Source organism: Tachypleus tridentatus, chromosome 1 (assembly GCF_004210375.1).
Source record: "Tachypleus tridentatus isolate NWPU-2018 chromosome 1, ASM421037v1, whole genome shotgun sequence".
In the NCBI taxonomy this organism is placed as follows: Eukaryota; Metazoa; Arthropoda; class Merostomata; order Xiphosura; family Limulidae; genus Tachypleus; species Tachypleus tridentatus.
The window spans coordinates 139722258-139741499 of record NC_134825.1 but is presented as its reverse complement, the minus strand read 5'-3'; the positions used below and the strand labels follow the sequence as shown (position 1 = coordinate 139741499).

The window sequence follows — 19242 nt, the reverse complement described above, 5'->3', positions numbered from 1 at the left end:
GCTTGCCCAAGTCAGCAAAGAAGTTATGCTTTAGAGACATTTTGGTGGAAACATCTTCACCACAATATACCAAATTCCTGTTGAAGTCAAAGGCCATTGGAGGTATACCCACTGAGATTACTCCTTATGCAACTTTGAATTTTTTCAGAGGAGTTATCCACATGGTGTGGATTCCTGTACATTGTGAGGGGACGTCCCAGCGGAAGTACTGTTCTTTCTGTTTGCCTCCTCTGGGATCTAAACACCCACCCATGTGTGGCAACCTGTGAAGGGGAGGAGAGGATCCTGGTGGTTGAGGGGTCCAAATCTAACACACCACTTTGGCCTTGAATTCCTGTAGACTGGCAACCTTGGGGTTGCTCTCCTTGGTTCAGTCAGCTGGTTTGCTTGGGCTAGAGTTTACCAAGTATCAGTGTTGGATGTTCTCCACAGGTGTTGTGGACGTATCTGATGCTGGTGTTTATATAGTGCTCACGAAACTCTGGCATTACTGCAGTGACCTTGTTTGACACTGTAGTGAGTCCCCTTGTAGGACTCTTTGGTGGGTGGAGTCAGTGGGCATCGATATATTCTTTTTTTTTTTATGGATCCTCTAAATAAACTTAAAGTAGTGAAAAAACAGTCCATAGGTAAATGACCATGTCTTGAAGATTCTGAGAAGCAATCTTGAACATGTGTAACACCTGTTGTATCTCATTTTCTTATACTACATTCTCTTTCAGACAAACCTTTAGGTCAAATGTCTCTCTTTCATTTAGAAGGGACTAGAGGGACTTGCTGGCTCTCCAAAGTCAGAAAAGAAGCTTCGATCTGGTTACATGTTGGTGGAAACATCCACATCTCAACACAGTGAACTCCTCTTGTATTCTAAGGTGATTGGGGATATACCTGTTGAGGTTACACATCATGCTACTCTGAATTCTTCAGTAAGAGTTGTTGTTAAGCGGGATTTGAAGAACATCCCCGAGTTGGAGATTCTCGCTGGTTTCTCCACCCAAGGAGTTTGTGCAGTGAGGCATATTTCTGCTTACAAAGATGGAATTATGATGCTGACTAGTGTCCTCATTCTGACATTTACATCACCATGTCTACCTGCCACCATCAAGACAGGTTATATTAATTGCATGGTATGGACATACATTCCAAACCCTCTCAGATGTTTCCAGTGTCAGTGGTTCAGTCACTTGAAGACATCATGTTGTGGTTCCTTGACATTTGCTGGTTGCTGTGGCAAGGACCACTATGCCTATGAGTGTGAAACAGACCTTCATTGCATTAACTGCAGAGGTACAGTATTTTAAAACAAATCATAACATTACAGACACTGAGGCTCGAAAGTTGCTGTCCACCACTTCATCTTGGAAATATGCTGCTGCACTTCATTTCACTACTCTGGGGAAGTGTTGATATTGATAGGAGGGATTGCTCTGTAGAGTGTATGCTCTCTGATTACAACCTTTTCTCTTTTCAGTAGTAGTTCTTATAATTATTTTCATGAACCTAGGCTGTCATTTACTGCTTTTGATCTCTCAGTTTGCTCCCCTTCATTATTCTCTCACTTTTTATGGAGGGTTGACAATAATCCACAAGGCAGTGATCATTTTCCTATAATTTTGAGAGACACTGGCTGTGGTCGATGCCACCCAACTCGGGTGCCCCAGTGGAAGCTGGATCAAGCAAACTGGCTCTTTTTTACTGCTCTTGCAAGACATGATTCTGCCATTGTCTGTAAGCCATCAGTAGATGACTGTGTGGCAGCAGTAACTGACTATATTATGCAAGCAGCTGCTTAGTGCATTCCTAAAACCTCAACATGTTTTCCAAGATATCCTCATCCGTGGTGGAATCTTGCCTACCACACGGCAAGGAAGGCTCAAAAATGAGCCTGGGATGCTTTTTGTAAGTATTCCACACTCTTGCACTGCATCATTTTCCAGTGGGTCCGTGCACATGCTCGGTGGGTAAGATGTCAAAGCTCGAAGGAATCTTGGATTATGTTCACAATCATAATATCTTCTACCACTAGTTCCAAAGTCGTATGGGACAAAATTCAAAAAGTCAGTTGGCAATATAATTCTGTCCCCCTCTCGATCTTGCTCTCTGATGGCCAGGAAGTAGCTGATACCCAGAGCATTGTAGATACTCTAGGTGAAAGCTTTTGCCAAATATCTAGCACTTCATAGCCATCAAAACTTGGGCAGAGCAATCACATCTTTCCTTTCAAGCTGATTGTCCCTATGACTAACTGTCCCTTTACACTGGTGGAACTCAAACTGGCCCTTCATTGGTCTGATAGTACATTGGTTATACCTGATTATGTACATTATGAAATGCTGCACCATCTATCTTCTGCTTCTCTTGTATATTCTTCTGATTGTTTTTAATTGGATGTGGCAGGAAAATGTTTTTCTTGATGCCTGGTGCCAGGCTATTATTCTACCTTTCTCTTAGCCTGGAAAGAATCCTAAAGATTTCTTCAAACTACCATCCAATTGCTTTGATGAGATGTCTCTGCAAGTTCTTAGAGAGGATGGACAATGCTCATTTTGTTTGGTCCCACTCAGTGTGGGTTCTTACAACAGCACTCCATTATGGACCACCTGATTCAACTTAAAAGAACAATGAGGAAAGCCTTTCTCAAGTATTTTGTTAACCTTGAGAAAGCTTATGATACTATATGGAAGTATGGAATCCTGTGAGATCTCCACTCATATGGGTTGCATGCCATTTGCCCATTTTTATTAAACATTTTTTAATGGACTAGCAATTTCAAGTCTGTGTGGGTTTGACACTTTCCTGTTCTTTCCCACAGGAACTTGGAGTCCCACAGAGCTGTCTCTTAAGTGTCATACTTTTCATTATAAAGATTATGCTGAAAATATATATACTATAATACAGTTAAAAAATGTAGTTTTCTTTCAAGTTTAGAAGAGTTTAAAAGTTCAGAATTACCTACACATTAATGCGAAAAAGAAAAATTAACACCATCAGTCTTTATATTTACCTTAGTTAACTTGAATGTTGATAGATTGTATTAAAAGTGCACAATTACAATCCTTATTGTATGGTGTGCATTAATAAATTATAATTTTGTAAATTTTAGTAAGCAAGTGTATTTAGCATTGTGCATGTGAATCAAATACATTTACTATTAATTACCTTGTGCATTTTTGTTAAAACATTTTTTAGCAACTGTCTATTAAAATCAAGGACCTTAGTCTGTTACCCATAGGCCTTATTGAAAGTAAGTACAGTAAAAGAAAGGGAAAAGCAAAGCATGTCTGCTTAAGGAACAGACGTGAAATTAAAACTACAGAAAGTAACGCAATTCTGAATTTAAGAATGAATGAAGGATAGTAATCTGTTAAAGTCTGATGTAATAATGTTTAACAAAAACATTAGAAGAAAGAAAAGGAATCTTGCATACCTACCTTAATTTTTCTGGAAGTGTTGCTATAAACACAAAATTGTTTTTCGTCTAATATGTAATGATACATATGATAGAGATGTGTAGAATTGGCATTTTAAATTAAAGATAAATTCTTGCATCACTTTATAGTATCATATTATGTACAACAAAACAATGAGTAATTTTACACCCATAATAATTTTGTTCTCCTTAACATCTAACAGTAAATGCTGTCAAGTTTATTGTCTCTTTATAACAGTGAAGACGTACCTAGAGTATTCATTTGTTGTATTCAATATATTTCCTTTCAGTGTATTTTTTTGTTCATATAAAACCATAAACTTGATCCATATGATTAAGCATACCTAACTTGTGTTATTTATTGTACACCTGTTAGTAATCTCACTTTTCACTGTTATGTTTAACTCAGAAATGGCAGCCATTTTTATCAACTGATGCTGCTACCTACAGCATTCCTGCTGTTTAAGGGTTAATAGTTGTTTGATATATAAACAATATAGTATAGCTCTTTATATGCAAAAACGGCTCGTTTGGGCTGAGAAAACACTTTACATAGAAGAGCGAACAACGTTTCGACCTTCTTCGGTCATCGTCAGGTTCACAAAGAAAGAGGTAACTGACCGGAAGCTGACCACATGTTTGAAAGGGGTTGTGTAACTGTGTGTCGAAATGTAGAGGGCGGTATTAGATGTTTGAATATATAATTTTATTTATTATATTAATATAGGTATAAAGGCGTTCCTTTATATTGGTTTATTTTGGGTTTAAGTTGTTGTATAAGTAAGGCTTCTTTAATTTTACGTTTGTTTTATGTTTGTTTCTTTATTTAGTATTTGAGTGTTTTCTATGGTTATGTTGTGTTTATTTGACTTGCAGTGTTCAAAACGTGTGAAGGTGACTTTTATGTTCTTTGAATCTGGTTTCCATTTTCTACTTGTTTCTCCAATATAGAAGTCGTGGCAGTTTTCACATTGTATTTTATAAATAATGTTGGTGTGGTGTTTGTCAGTGTAGTTTTTACATAGTATAGACCTCAGTTTTGTGCGGGTTTTGAATAAATTTGGTATTAATTGGAATGTCATATTTTGTTACTAATTTTGCCAAATGTTGGTTATTTGTTTGCTGATGTCGGAATATATGGTATACAGCAGTATATGGTTTCGTGGTTTTTTTGATTCGTGAGCTGTATTTACTTTAGTTGGTTGATTTTGCTTTCTGTCTAGGTGTGTGCGTGATAATGTTTTCTACGGTTTGTGGAGGAAACTTATTGATGTTGGTGAAGTATTGTTTTATTTTGTCTAATTCATCGTTAATTTTATCTGGTGAGCATAGTTTTATGGCTGTGTTTATTTGGTTTCTTAGTATGTTGAGTTTTTTGTTTTGTTTCATGTGCTGAGTCCCAAGGAATGTATAGTCCAGTATGGGTGATTTTTGGTGGATTTCTGTTTGAAATTGTGTATCAGTTCTTGTAATTTTGAGGTTAAGAAATGATATTTGATTGTTTTCTTCCTGTTCACATGTGAAGTTGATGTTGGGATGTATAGAGTTAATGTGATTGAAAAATTAAGTATGTGTTCTGTAGATTTGAATCCATAACCGTGTCATCTACATATCTATACCAGTATAGTGGTGGATGTAATGCTGTGTTAATTGCTTGTGTTTCAACTTGTGTCATAAAAATATTGGCTAGAACTGGTGATACTGGGTTGCCCATGCTTAGGCCGTTTGTTTGTATATAGTTTTGGTTGTTGAACATGAAGTTTGTCTTTATCGTGGTGAATTCTATGAGGGTTGCTAACTGGTTACTGGGAATTTCTGTAGTTGGGTTAGGGTCTCGGATATAGAGTTCTAAGGCTATCTTGCAGGCTTCAGTGGTTGGAACTTCTGTAAAGAGGGATATAACATCGAAACTGGCCATTAAGGCTTTATGATTAAGTTGATTTAGATTAGACTTGAAATTAAAAGAGTCTTTGATAAATGAGCTGGCTGATGTTACATATTTGGAGAATGCCCATGCTATGTATTTACCAAGGTTGTAATTAAACGATTCATATGTGGACATTATTGGTCGTAATGGACAATCTGGTTTATGAGGTTTGGGGATGCCGTATATTTGTGGTGTGCGTGAATCGGTTTTACGTAGGTAGGAATAAAGTGTTTGTGAAATTGTGTTGGCTTTTTTCATTTGTAGTAGTAATTTGTTCAGTTGCGTCTCGTGTGTCTTTGTTGGATTTGTGTGTATTGGTTTAAATTTGTTCGTGTCTGATAGGATGTTATTCATTTTTTGGATGTATTCATTCGTGTTATAGCTCTGTAAGCTATACTCAGAAACTATGCAGTATTTTTGTCTCCACATTAAGTAGCTCTTTTAGATTTATTCTGAAACTGTTCTGAGGATATTTTAAAACGTTTTTTATACAATTCATAAAATAACATAGGTTTTTATGATTAATATTTTTATACATGTTTAAAAAACATTAAGTATGTTATGTTTATTTGAACATCAGTATTGTTTGTTAAATCTTCTTTACTCTTGAATGTGTGGTTTACCTCCATATGAAGGAGCATTATTAGTTATACCGTGCAGTTAGCTTTACTTTGAAACTGTACTGCATGTTAGTCTCCATATTAAGTAGCTTTGTTAACCATGCTCTGAAACTATAGTGTATGTTAGGTTAGTCTCCATATTAAGTAGCTCTGTTAGCTTTACTCATAAACAGTACTGTATGCTAGCCTCCATATTAAGTAGCTCTGTTAGCTTTACTCATAAACTGTACTGTATGCTAGCCTCCATATTAAGTAGCTCTGTTAGCTTTACTCATAAACTGTACTGTATGCTAGCCTCTGTATTAAGTAGCTTTCCCATAATGTCCTTTATCCTACATTTACTGGCTTTATACTGTATGGTTTATCTCATATTAAGTAGCTCTGTTAGCTATACTATAAAACTAGTGTACACTAGTCTCCATATTAAGTAGCTTTGTTAGCCATGAACCTGACGATGACCGAAGAAGGTTGAAATGTTGTTCGCTCCACTATGCAAAATATTTTTTCAACCCAAACGAGCCGTATTTACATATATATTTTTCTCCACACGAGCCGTATTTACATATATATTTTTCTCCACAAGTGGGTTTTCTCAACACCACTGATTTTGTTAGCCATATTCTGAAACTATACTGTAGGTTAATCTCCATATTAAATAGCTCTGTTAGCCATATTGTGAAGTTTTATCTCTATTTTCCACATGAAGTAGTAAAAATTTATTGAAATAACTTCGAGTTTGTATTTATGAACATAGTATGTGTGTATGTGTGGTGTTGGTTTTTCTGAAACATTAACAGAATTAAATATTTCTTCTGGTATTGACTTAAGTAAAATGTATTAAGTGATTAAATGTAGACTAATACTCAAGGCAGTTTTAGCAATGCTTTTAACAAATAATGCTATCCTGTTAAGAAATGGTTGAATTAATATGTCACATTAGAAGTTCTGATATATCTTGCATTACTGTATGGTACAAATGTCATGTTAATTTCTGTAATATAGGTAATTGAATTTTTTTCTGTAATTTTATTTTTGAAAGTGTTTATGTAACTGAACTTCTTTTGATTATTTTATTACCCACTATACATGTTAGCCTGATAATTTTGTTTTTGCTACTTGTAAATATACATATTATGTTGTCAAACAGCTGGGTAACACTGAAAGGTCAGCATTAGCTTTATCCTCCTTTCATCACAGATATGTGAACAGAATTAAACTTTTGCTATACTTAAGAAATATTTCAGTGTAAAACTTTTTTCTTTTTCTTTGTAAATTTTTGTCTCCCCACTTGTGTTATAGATCTTAATGTTTGGGAATACATTATCTGGACCAAAAGAACAATTCTAAAGTTGTACGTTACTTTTACGATCATCACTGATTATACCAGAATTAGTTCTAAAGATGGTGATTGTTAAGATTTTGAGTTATTAATTGTGTTTGGACATTTTCTCTTTTTTTTTTTTTTAGTTTAAAAATCTATGTATCATAGTTTGTGTTCAGTTTTAAATAACTTATTTAGGAACTCGTAATTGTTTTATCTCTTATAATGACAGATTTTTTTTTTTTTCTCTTGCCTAGCAATTATTACAAAAGGAGGAGATATTGAAGGTGTAATTCCTGAAGAAGCACAGATGAAAATTGTTTTCCGGGCAGCTAACATGGAGGATATGAAAAGTTTGCAAGAAAAAGTTATTGCTTGCATTTTTGCAGCTGCTACTTCAACGGGTTGTGAAGTGATGTACAACATTCACGAAAGAAGCTACAAACATCTACTGACCAACAAAGAACTTGCAAATACATACAAGAAACATGCAGAAGCAATGGGTATGTTCTAAACACTAACATGATGTATGTCTAGATTAATTTTTGTGTGTGTTGGTTTAAATTTTTGTAACTGGGACAAGTACTTGTATTGTGAAAAAATATGAAATGTCAGTGAAAGAATTTATACAAAATCACCAAGTAGCTGTTGAGAAAAGAGTATGCATTCTTTATCATAAGTAATTTTAATTACCAAATTTAATTAAAGTTCATAAATAAATAAAAGAAATATGTGCATCAGTCAGTGTTTTCATCCAGGTTGGTCACTCAAGTGTCTTTATACATTTCCATTCATCCAATTACCTTGTTGGGTTATTTCTCTCATTCACTTTGCTCCTTGTTGGGTCCTCCTGATTGGGCCTTATTAGCTAGCTCAGGCTTGGTTTCCTTGATAATAGCAACTGCTTCTCTCTCCTCCTGACCCTCTGTTACTTTGACCAAGGCAATTATATTCCATACTTTTCATTTTTCCTGATACTGTACAGGTTTTATGTCCCCTGCTCTTACCATACTTGTGTACTCTTTCCAGATATGCTGCCCTCCCAGGCATCCTACCCCTTCTGAATTGAGACATTCATGTGGTCCTTCATACCCTTACTTTATCTACATTTAAACCATCTTCTTTGCATTCCATATTTCATCTTTCTTAAAATGTATTTCTAAGGTCACATTTGTTTACTATTGATGTTTGATACATCCTTTATCAGCTTACTCATCTTCTTTATTCCAAAGACCTCAACAGCTGGGGAGGATGGTTTTTCCTATTTTCCTTCCTTCCGTTTCCCACATTTACCTTCGACCATGTTCAGATAGGCTTTCGTGCCTAATCAGGACTCTTTGTTGTTGTATTGTTCATACTGCTTCCTTATGGAGTATGTTGTTTGCAATTCTTTATTCCCTGGCAATCCTCCACCCTTCATGATTTTTCACATTCTACCATTTCCAGTTAGATTTGTGTTTTGGTTTGGTTAGTCTATTGCTTTCAAGAATTGCTCCAGGTTTCTTCCCATCAAATTTGATGCCTCACTTTTTTCTTTGGTTCTTGTGTTTGTTCTCCAGTGTAGGAGATACTGCAATCTGGCATTTGGACCACACCCAGTGCATACATCTTTCACTATTTTCATCATATCAGTTTTCTCTGTTTGGGTTTCATCTACCACCTGCAGCCCTTCTTCAAATTTTGGTGCAACTCTGACTGTTACATTTTCATTCATACTTTCCTTCTTTTCAGGATCCTTTCACTAGTGCTTTATCTCATGGATTCCACTCTATGGCTAGTGGTACCTGCCCAGGTGTTCTTTAACTTTGAAATATACACTCTACAGCCATTTTGACTTATGCTTTATCTTCCATGGCTTTGCACACTTACCATTCAAATAAAGTATTCCACAGGATCACTTAGTAGTTCATGACCTCGTGATATTTTGCTTCATAAGCATGCCTTTCCAGACCCACCCATAAACTGCATGGTTAAACCATTCCTGTCATGCCTCAAGTGAATAACTTGGTATGGTCAGTTTTTCAAAATAAGGTTTTGTGGTCATCCATTGCACTCTCTCAGATGATTGCATATGGGAGTCCTTACCACTTTTTAGTTCCATATTGCTTAGGTGGTTGACCTTGAAGGTACCCCTCAAGTTAAAGTAGGGTGGTGGTTTTCTGTGGGTGTAGATGGTGTGATATCCTCCAATGTGTGATAACCAGTGACTATGGAGTGACACATCAGAATGTGGTTCATCCTTTCTGTAGGAGCCATCTTTCTACCTTTGCATGGATGTCAGTACCCTGCAGTAAGGTTTTGCATGTATAGTGAATCAGTCAGTATAAGTCCTCACACAGATTTGTGGTTGTCTGTCTTTTGTCATCTATGGTTAGGATCACTTTCCTGTCACATTTTTTCTCACTCGGATGTTCTCCTCTCGTTTTCCACCCTTATATTTTCTACATTCCACAATTGGACAGAAACTACATCTGACTTAGAAGTGGTGTGGTTGCCTTCTTGTGTTTTTTTAAATCTGAATCTCATTTCTAGAGGTATCCTTTGGATTCTTTTTAGGGGGTACTTCTGTCACTCTCTTGCACTGGTCCTTCCTTATCAATGTGGTATTCTGGCTAATCTTGTGAATAAAGGTAATTATTGTATCAGAAATAATAGTTTTCCTATACTGAAAATGTATTTCCAAGAGGTAATTACCTTCATTTTTTCCACCTTCCTTCCCATGTTTCTCCAGCCCTCACATCTGCCAAACTTCGAACAGTAGAGGAGTGTAGAGGGAATCATATATGAGCATGTCGTGTTTCTATTGGTGAAGAGATGACACGCAATTTGAATGAGATGTTGAAATCTTTCAGTAATGGGGAGAGCAGAAGGCTTGTAACATGTGGAAAATAATAATTTGCTTATAGAGGGCAGCACAGAACAAAAAAAGCTAATGTTGTAAAAGTACCTCTCGGAAATACATTTTCAGAATAGAAAAATTATAATTTCTACAACTACTACACAATATTACATGTAATCAACTGTTTGAATATGAAATTTGCACAGTACTGTATACAATAATATTTGGAATGTTGGGAAAATGGTCAGGTTTAAGTTATTTTGAAGCACTAAACTTTCCATTCCAACATACAAATGATAGAAATAAGCTACATCAGTGTTTACTGCTCACAGCTTATTAGACATGTTTGTCATAAAAATGTTTTGTGGATAGGGGTAATACATTCACTTAATTTTCACAAACAATGTTTTCTAAACATACATTTTAAACAAAATTCATTCAGTTCAGTGGGGAGAGGGCCAGGCATGACCAGGTAGTTAGAGAGTTAGATTTGTAATCTGAGGGTTACAGGTTTGAATTCCTTGCACACCAAACATGCTTGCCTTTTCAGCCAGGGAGTGTTATAATGTGATGGTCAATCTCACTATTTGTTGATAAAAGAGTAGCCCAAGAGTTGGCAGTGGGTAATGATGATTAGCTGCCTTAACTCTAGTCTTACACTGGTAAATTAGGAACAGCTAGCACATATATCCATTGTGTAGCTTTGCACAAAAATCGCACAATCAATCAGTGAGAAATACAACAAAATTCTTGCTGCAAATTATGGGTTTAGAAGTTTTAAAGTATATTGACCTTTTAAATACCTTTGCTCCTATGCTGTAATTCTTTGGAAAGTTTTGTTTTCTTTTAGTATCAGGTTATCCCTCAAGTAATGTCTGATTTTAGGTTCAAAAAAGAGAAAGTATTTCAAATGCTTTTAATGTTATTTAATCAATATTGTATGTTCCATTATTATTAATTGCTTCCTGCCAATGATTCACAAGCTTCTGAATGCCACTTCTATAAAATTCTTGGTTTGGAGAAAAAGAATGTAGAGTGGGTAGTTTTGACATCTTCATGTGTTTCAAGGTCTTTTTCATCAAGATAGTTTTGCAAACTTTGGAATAGATAATAATCATATGGGGCATAGTCTGGAGAATAAGGAGGATGTGGAAGTTTTTCCCAATTTAGCTCTTCAATATTTGCAGATGTGATCTTTTTTGTATGGGGCCATGAATTATCCTGATGTAACACAACACCTTTATGACTGATCAAAGCAGGCCTCTTTTCTTTCAATGAAACATTCAAGCATTCTAACTGTTGACAATAGAAGTCTGATATGTGGTGTAATTGAGTGGCAGCAACTCAGAGAGGATAACACCAACAATATCCCACCAAATGCTTAACAAGACTTTCTTAGGGTGGAGGTCCATTTTAGGCTGTGGTTTAGCCAGTTTACCTGCACTGTGGCACTTAACATTTTTGTAAAATATCTATTTTTCATCTGCAATCACTAACTTGTTGAAAAAAGGTGAATTACATTCATGAGAGAGCAGAGAAGTGCAAACATACACTCTTGCTCTAAGGTTGACTTCTCTCAAATCATGGGGAACCCATTAACTAAGTTTTGACACCTTTCCAAGCTGTTGCAGATGATGGTGAACTGTTGAGTGGGTTGAATTAAGCCTCTTTGCTAGTTCTTCAACTAGCAGCATAATCTTCATTGAGTGCAGCCAGCAGCAAGTCATCATTAAACTCAACAGAATGACCTGAATGTGGCACATCACTTAAGCTGTAGTCACCTAATCTGAACTTCTGAAACTGCCTTCAACATTTTATTTCATTGAAAGACTCCACATTATAAACACCTTGAATCTTTCGTGTAGTTTCTGCTGCACTGTTGCCTTTTTTAAACTCGTAAAGCATTATATGCCTAATGTGCTCTTCAGACACATCCATCTTTATAAGGGTTTATTTGATTAATGATTTAAAAAAGTGGAGTTGGGTTAGTTTCTTTTATTTGTCTGAACATTTTTGTACACATTCTACTACGTATTTTAGTCATTAAAGCCTTCTACAAAGAACATTAGTTTAATTTGTAAAAGTGTATAGTTGACACTAGCTGTATAATAGTTCTATAACAAATGTGACATTGTGATTAGTTAGTTAATACTAGCTATATAATAGTTCTATATGAAGTGTGACATGTGGTTAGTTAGTTTTTGATAATCATATTTGTCATATTAATGTGTACTGTAACTTACATTTCTAAGTCTTGTTATATTTATTGAACATTCTAAAGACTTACCTTTTTTTCAGCTTTCACAGAAAATTTAACATTTATTACTTGTTATGTGTCAGAGGTTAAAGTAGGGAAATGATTTTAGACAAACTACATATTATGTTTAAACTGTTTTGTTTGTATTACATTTAACATTGTTGTAGTTTCATGAATTATTGTTATATTATTTATATATATATATTCATAAACATTAATTTTAGTTATATTTTAAAACAATTACTGTCACCAGCTCAACACTGTTACATGTGTCATTCTTGAATATTAGACACTAGGAAAGATGTGATTTTGCAAAAATGGACGAAATTGGGTTACTCTGCTAAGTTATGTTTTTCAAAACGTATTTCTTCAACTGTACTTGGTGCCAACATTTGTCGTCTCTGAGTTCCCTGAGTAATTATTTATTTATTGTTACTTTCATTTAGAATATTGGTTATACTATTTAATATATCTAATGTCCTTTTACAATTATTATACTTTTATGTTTGAGATTGTTTTGCATTGTTACATTAATATTCTTAGTTTCACTAACCCTGTTTCCTGAGCTGACAGAATCCTGTACAGTATCATCGGGATAATGATTTAAAATAGCAGCAAGAGAACTCAGCTGATAAAACAATTTTAAAATTTATAAGTGGTACAGAAGTAAAATATATGTGTGTGTGTGTGTGTGTTTATTGCAAAGTTAATTTTTGATTTCTCTTAGAGTACATAGCTTGTACCCAAAAATTATGGGGGAAAATCTACTCACTAGAGTTTTTTGGTCTGACATTTTGAAATATAAAGGATTCTTTGTTTGGATCTGTGTGAAATAAAAAGAATATTAAATTTCTGGTAGTTTTAAACCTAATTTTCTCAGAGAAATGGACTATCAGACTTTACAAAATACTTAGCATTGTTCATGAACAACATAAAACTACATCTTGCATGGTAGGCTCCTCTATAACAAAACATCACACAGGTTGTGTAGAATGCTATTAAGTAATGGATCTTTTATCTCATGTATCAGTTTAAAATGAACATGCAACTATGATTGGGATTTAACAATAACACGTGTCAAAACACAGTAAATAAACAAGTGCCTGCCCAGGAATACACACCACTATTAATATCAGTATTATTTCAAATAATGCAATCGGGAGAAAGAACCATAAAGAAAAAAACATCTAATTTCCTCCAAGAAAATACAGCAAGTGCAATATTCCAAAAATACCTTTTAATATCAATAACAATACCAAGTGATAAACATCAATAACTATACTGTTCAATCTTGTGACTCTCTTGGTGAGGCTTCTTGAATAGTATTTATTTACTGCGTAGGTCACAAGAGTTCAACTTTATGTGATCATATATTTACATACAATTCTACTATATTGTTAGTATCTGTATGTCACTGCTAGAGAAGCTGGTGTCAGTTTTATCATACACACATATATTTACTCATAATACAAATAATTATCTGGAAGGTGACTTAGCACATTTTAATGCAACTGGAAATTCAAAGATAAATGACAGGAGGAGATAATAAATGAATGATAACCATAATCATAAAAGAAAAATATCTCACAAACTTTATAATTTTTGTTCGAATAGAATAATATTAATATTGAATTCTAAGGCTATATTAACAAATATTTCTGGCCAGTTTTAAATATGTCATATAGGACAGGCCCATATAAATATAAATAAAATAATTCTTTCTTTTATTTTCTTTTAAAAAAAATAAGTTTCCTTATTTGCTTAAAAATTGTATGAGGTGTCCATAACCAGTATTTTCTGCAGACACTGAAATGAAATCTCTCTCCCTTGTCTATGGGTTTTCTTGAGAATACGCAAACAAAAAGTAGCTATGATTTTTTAAAATTTAGTTTAGAATGTGGTAGTTACTTTATCAAGTTTCAACCATGACAATAATAAATCAACAAAAATAAACCTTCACCATAAAGAACTGTTTGGTATAAATTATTCTCAGTTGATTTGCCAGAAATTTTCAGTTTTTCCATACTGTGCCATTCTACATGTGATGTACTTTATGAAAGAAGTGGTAAAAATTCAAATTTAAAAAAAGATGGAAGTTTATTTCTTTGCTGTGATAGTGTGTTAAAATTACTGTTGTTATAGGTGTTGTATTTCAAGATGGAGATCACAAGGCTATTCCCTTCATGGCCTCTACAGACATGGGTAATGTTTCTCATGTTGTGCCAAGTATCCATCCTACGTTCTCGATCAACACTTCTGCTCCTAACCATTCAAAAGTTTTCACTGAAGCTGCAGGAGCTCCAGCTGCTCAGATCCCCACGCTGAATGCTGCCAAAGCTATGGCTTTAACTGGTCTTGAAGTAATGCAGAGTACAGAATTATTGAATGCAATTAAAAGACAATTTGAAGAAGATATCATTGCAGAAAATGCAGGATCTTCCTAAACTATAAGGAAACTCTTTGTGTTTTGTATCTTTCTGCAAAAACAAAGGGAATTTTTTATCTAAACCTTTAACGAATTTCAAGTCCCACCTTTTGAAGTTTCTTAAAATTCTGTAATTTTAATGTTAATGAGCATGTAAAAACGGATATGTATACAATCCAAAAGGTGGCTGGGATCCATAATATATATTGTAATATTTTGTGACAGTTGATCATTTCATAATGATGATTGGATTTTATATTTACATTTATTGATCTGTATGAAGTGCTTTTTTTTTTCCAGCAGAGTTGTTCAGAAAGTTTGATATGTCTTTGAAATCATATACTCTTATCTATAGCTGATTTGTACAAAATACTCAATGTGTTTCATTTAAGTAAAATCGTGTTAAGAGAACTTGGAATAAGTGGGTACCAGTGATTTCTTATTTCAGTTTTTCAGAAGTATGAATGTTACAATAAAATTGTTTTGTAACTAACATGAGTAGAATGTTCATGCTGTAATTTCTCAAAGTGTGGAATGCTGACCATGTTAGGTATATTCTTACAAGATTATACACAAAGTACTGCTTTCTTTTAACTGGAAATCTGAAATCTACACTTTCCATATTTGTGTATCTTTCTGATTATCAGAACACACATCCAGTGTGTGTACATCTTCCTGATTTTCAAAGTATTAAATATGCAAGACTCTTTCATTCAAATGCAATACAAGAGTTATGACTTAGATAGTTATAAAGCACAATGTTGAATTTAGTATTTTTAGAAGTGGTAATTAATTGCAGGCTTGTTAACGTAAGTATATACAAATCATTTCTTGTATAGGTTAGTTAAGAATTGACATCACATTACTTGAACTTTCTGAATTTTATGTATTGCATTGAGTGAGTATTGTTACTTCATTAACATCTTCTAGCTTGTAGAGAATTCTAGACCTCATTCGGGCAGTTGTGTGTGTGTATGTATATATATAGTGTGTGCAATGGGTGATTTATAAAGTAATTTTCACAGCTTGTATTGTGATAATGGAAATGTAGAAGAATAATGTCTTGTCAAAGGGTGTTCTAAAGTGATTGAAACCAGCTAAGTGGACTTTGATAAAAAGGGACAATAATTTCAAGTTCTGGCTACATCTGTGGTAACCAGCAGTTAGTCTGGTTATTTTAAAGTATCTCAGCCTTGTATTGTAATAAGAGTAGAGGAGAATAATTTGTCGTGTACAAAGGTGTTCTGAAGTAATTGAACTTGAGTGTGTAGACTTTTATGAAAAGGGGACAATTATTTTAAGCTCTGGATAGAACTATGATAGCCAATAGCCTTAAAGAATTTTTGTACACACATTTGATCTGTTTTCATACATTATTTTAAAACAAGTAGATTGTGTGCTGTTAGATTATTGTGCAATTTATTACTAACTAGTCATCCAACAGAAAGATGGACCCAAGAATGACAATGGGGTTGGGGCTAGTTGATATAATCTGCCCGAACTTGATGTACAGAAAGATGACGTGGACACTTTCCTGGAGAAATATGAAAGACTGGGCAGTCTGTCACAACCCCACTTCTTACAGGAAAAGACTTACAAGTGTATGTGAGCATGACATGAAAAGATACCATGGACTATGACAAGCTAAAGAGTGACATTGCTGAAAAATTGTGAAAGTACTGAGAAAGGGTTTCATTGGAAGTTTGGGGAAATCAAACGGAACACTGGAGAAACTGAGTTTGTGGTACATCTACAGCAATACTTATCAAGATGGACTGATCTTGCCAAGTGTTGTAATAGTTTAGAAGGACTGGCATATTTTCTAATATGCAACGTTTGTGATCACGTACCTTAATTGACATGTCACTGTTCTTAGAGGAAAGGGCACTAAAAGACATGGATGACATGATCAAGCTGGTGGGAGGGAATGTAACTGGCAAGACTGAGAATAACTATGTAAAGTTGAAACCACAGGTAACTGACCAGAAAAAAAGAATACCAGCAGTGGTGACAAGAATACATTGAACACAATAGAGAAGCAATTCTTTGTTATAAAATGTAGCACATTACAAGTGAGTCAATCACCAATAAACAACAGCAGAAATCTTTATTTATTAGTTGGCCAGGCCAAGTTTCAAAAAAACAGAGAGAGAGAAGTGGTCTACCTTTATGGCCAGGTGGTTGAAAGCACTTGACTCGTAATCCAAGGGTCGTGGGTTCAAATCCCCGTCACACCAAACATGCTCGCCCTTTTAGCTGCGGGGGCATTTAAAAGAGTAGCCCAAGAGTTGCCAGTGGGTGGTGATGACTAGCTGCCTTCCCCTCTAATTTTACACTGCTAAATTAGAGACAGCTAGCACATACACCCTTGTGCAAATTAATTGAAACAAATGGCCATTTTACAGTACTTTCAGCATGGAAGCTAGTGTAGGCTCGCTGGACCCACTGATTTCCTTTAATAGTAATTTTTTCACACAGATGGCATCATTAGCTGTGTTTTGCAGTATGATTAATCTATTTTTGAGATATATGACGAAATTTTGAGGAATATTGTCATTCAAAATTGCGTTAGAAGGGCAATGAGACCAGTCAAACAACTTCTTTTCCCACTCAATGAAGAAAAAATGGTATCAGTGGGGTCTGAAATACAAGAACTGGACCCAAGAACAATGGAGGAAGGTGTTATTCAGTGATGAGACTCTTTTCTTCGTACAGGGTAAAAAAAGTCTGCATGTTTGAAGATCTCCAGGTGAGAAACTTTGAGAATCTCACATCAATCAGTTCGTAAAACATCCCTTGAAGATGTTTTGGGGCTTTTTCAGCTACTATGGCATTTGAGGCTTAAATCTTGTAGAAGGTATGATGCGAGGACCACAGTACATCGAAGTTTTGCAGAGAAGACTTGTTCCAGAATTGAAAAAGAGATTTCCAGATGGATCTGACATTTTTCAGCAGGATCTGGCTCCGTACCACACTGAAATTTTTGAAGAATTTTATGACTACAATGGGAATAAAGGTGCTGGACTGGCCTGGGAACTCTCTGGACTTAAATCCTATTGAAATAGGATTTTTGGATGATTTGTAAAGAAAGACTTCGGGGAAAAGACTACTATGAAAGATAAGCTAATTGAGGTGTAGTACCGCAATCCAAAAATTAGTAAAGATTGCAGTCAACTCGTGGACTCATGATTAATGATCTTCTGAAAAATAAAGGCGGTTATATTAATTTGTAATTTTTTTATTCTTAGAAATAAAACACAAAAAATTCAAAAATTGTAATTTTCAGTGTTGTTTCAATTAATTTGCACAAGGGTATATAGCCATTGTGTAAAATTCAAAACAAACATTTACTCTTAAGTATAGCTCTAAAAATTTCACATCACAGCTACTGTGATGTTTTGCATAGGCAAGTGAAAAAACATTTGGTCAAAACAGTTTTTTTGTTGAACAATTTGCCATGTGGCTTGAATTTAAACCCCATTTGACACCTAATTGTGGGTTGGAAAGATCTATCAGTGTGTCAGATTTGAAGAAAAAAAAAGTTATGAAAGCTAAGTATATTTTTTCTATTAAATAAAGTTTCCATACTTTCATTGTGACTAGAAACCAGATTTCAATACCCATGATGGGCTCAGCCCATACAGCTCATTGGATTGCTTTGTTCTTAACCTAAGCACGTACATTTATATAGAGAAAAATAGGATAAAATTCAATAAAAATTCAAGATTTTATATCTCATGTTCATAAGATGGCTGGTTTGGATATTAAAACTTTAATTAAAATAAAGTACAGAACAACGTTTAGACTTTCTTAGGTTATCTTCAGGGTAGGAAGAAAGGTTGAAGCGTTCTGTACTTTGTTTTAATTTAAGTGGTAATACCCATACTGGCCGTCTTATGAACACGTTGCTTCAAGTGGGTTTTTTTGTGAACTTGAACCCTTAAATTTTTTTTTTTAAAGGATTGCCTTGACATTTGGTGTGAAGTATAATGGCCTAGTAATGACATGACTACCATAGTCCAAACTACAAAAATTGGAAAATTGCTAAACTATCTATACTTGTTAATAAAATAACCATGCGTTCTGATAAGTCTTGTGTCATAAGTACACAAGTAAAATGATGCCAGTTGGTGTCAACATCTCATCCTTCAATGGTTCCTACGTATGACTTGCTTTATCTCCTTCTCAAAGGAGAATTGCACATCTTAGTTAGCTGGTCTTCAGAGTAAGTCAAACCAGATCTGGAAGCAAAAGATTTAAATGAAGATGAAAAAACATGATTTGTATTTTTCTTGTGGTTAAACTGTAAATAATTCATGCTGTCTTACAAAGAGAGAGTTAAGAGATACGAAAATTGGGATATTTTACGTGAAGCGTTTTGTCATCTGTTACACCCGAGTCACTAATACAAGCTTAGGGGAAT

The 19242-nt window shown here is 34.7% G+C and overlaps 1 protein-coding gene across 3 annotated transcripts in view; it reads left to right on the top strand.

Moving 5' to 3' along the window:
- The window catches only part of LOC143225521 (xaa-Arg dipeptidase-like), a 29321-nt gene extending 14009 nt beyond the window's left edge, over positions 1-15312 (top strand). For all 3 annotated transcript variants that reach the window (XM_076455138.1, XM_076455146.1, XM_076455128.1), the window contains 2 exons: positions 7556-7801; positions 14537-15312. In XM_076455138.1, the coding sequence (XP_076311253.1) occupies positions 7556-7801; positions 14537-14838 (548 nt within the window). In that variant the 3' untranslated portion in view covers positions 14839-15312. The remainder of the gene's footprint in view (positions 1-7555; positions 7802-14536) is intronic.
- The last annotated feature ends 3930 nt before the right edge of the window (positions 15313-19242 follow it).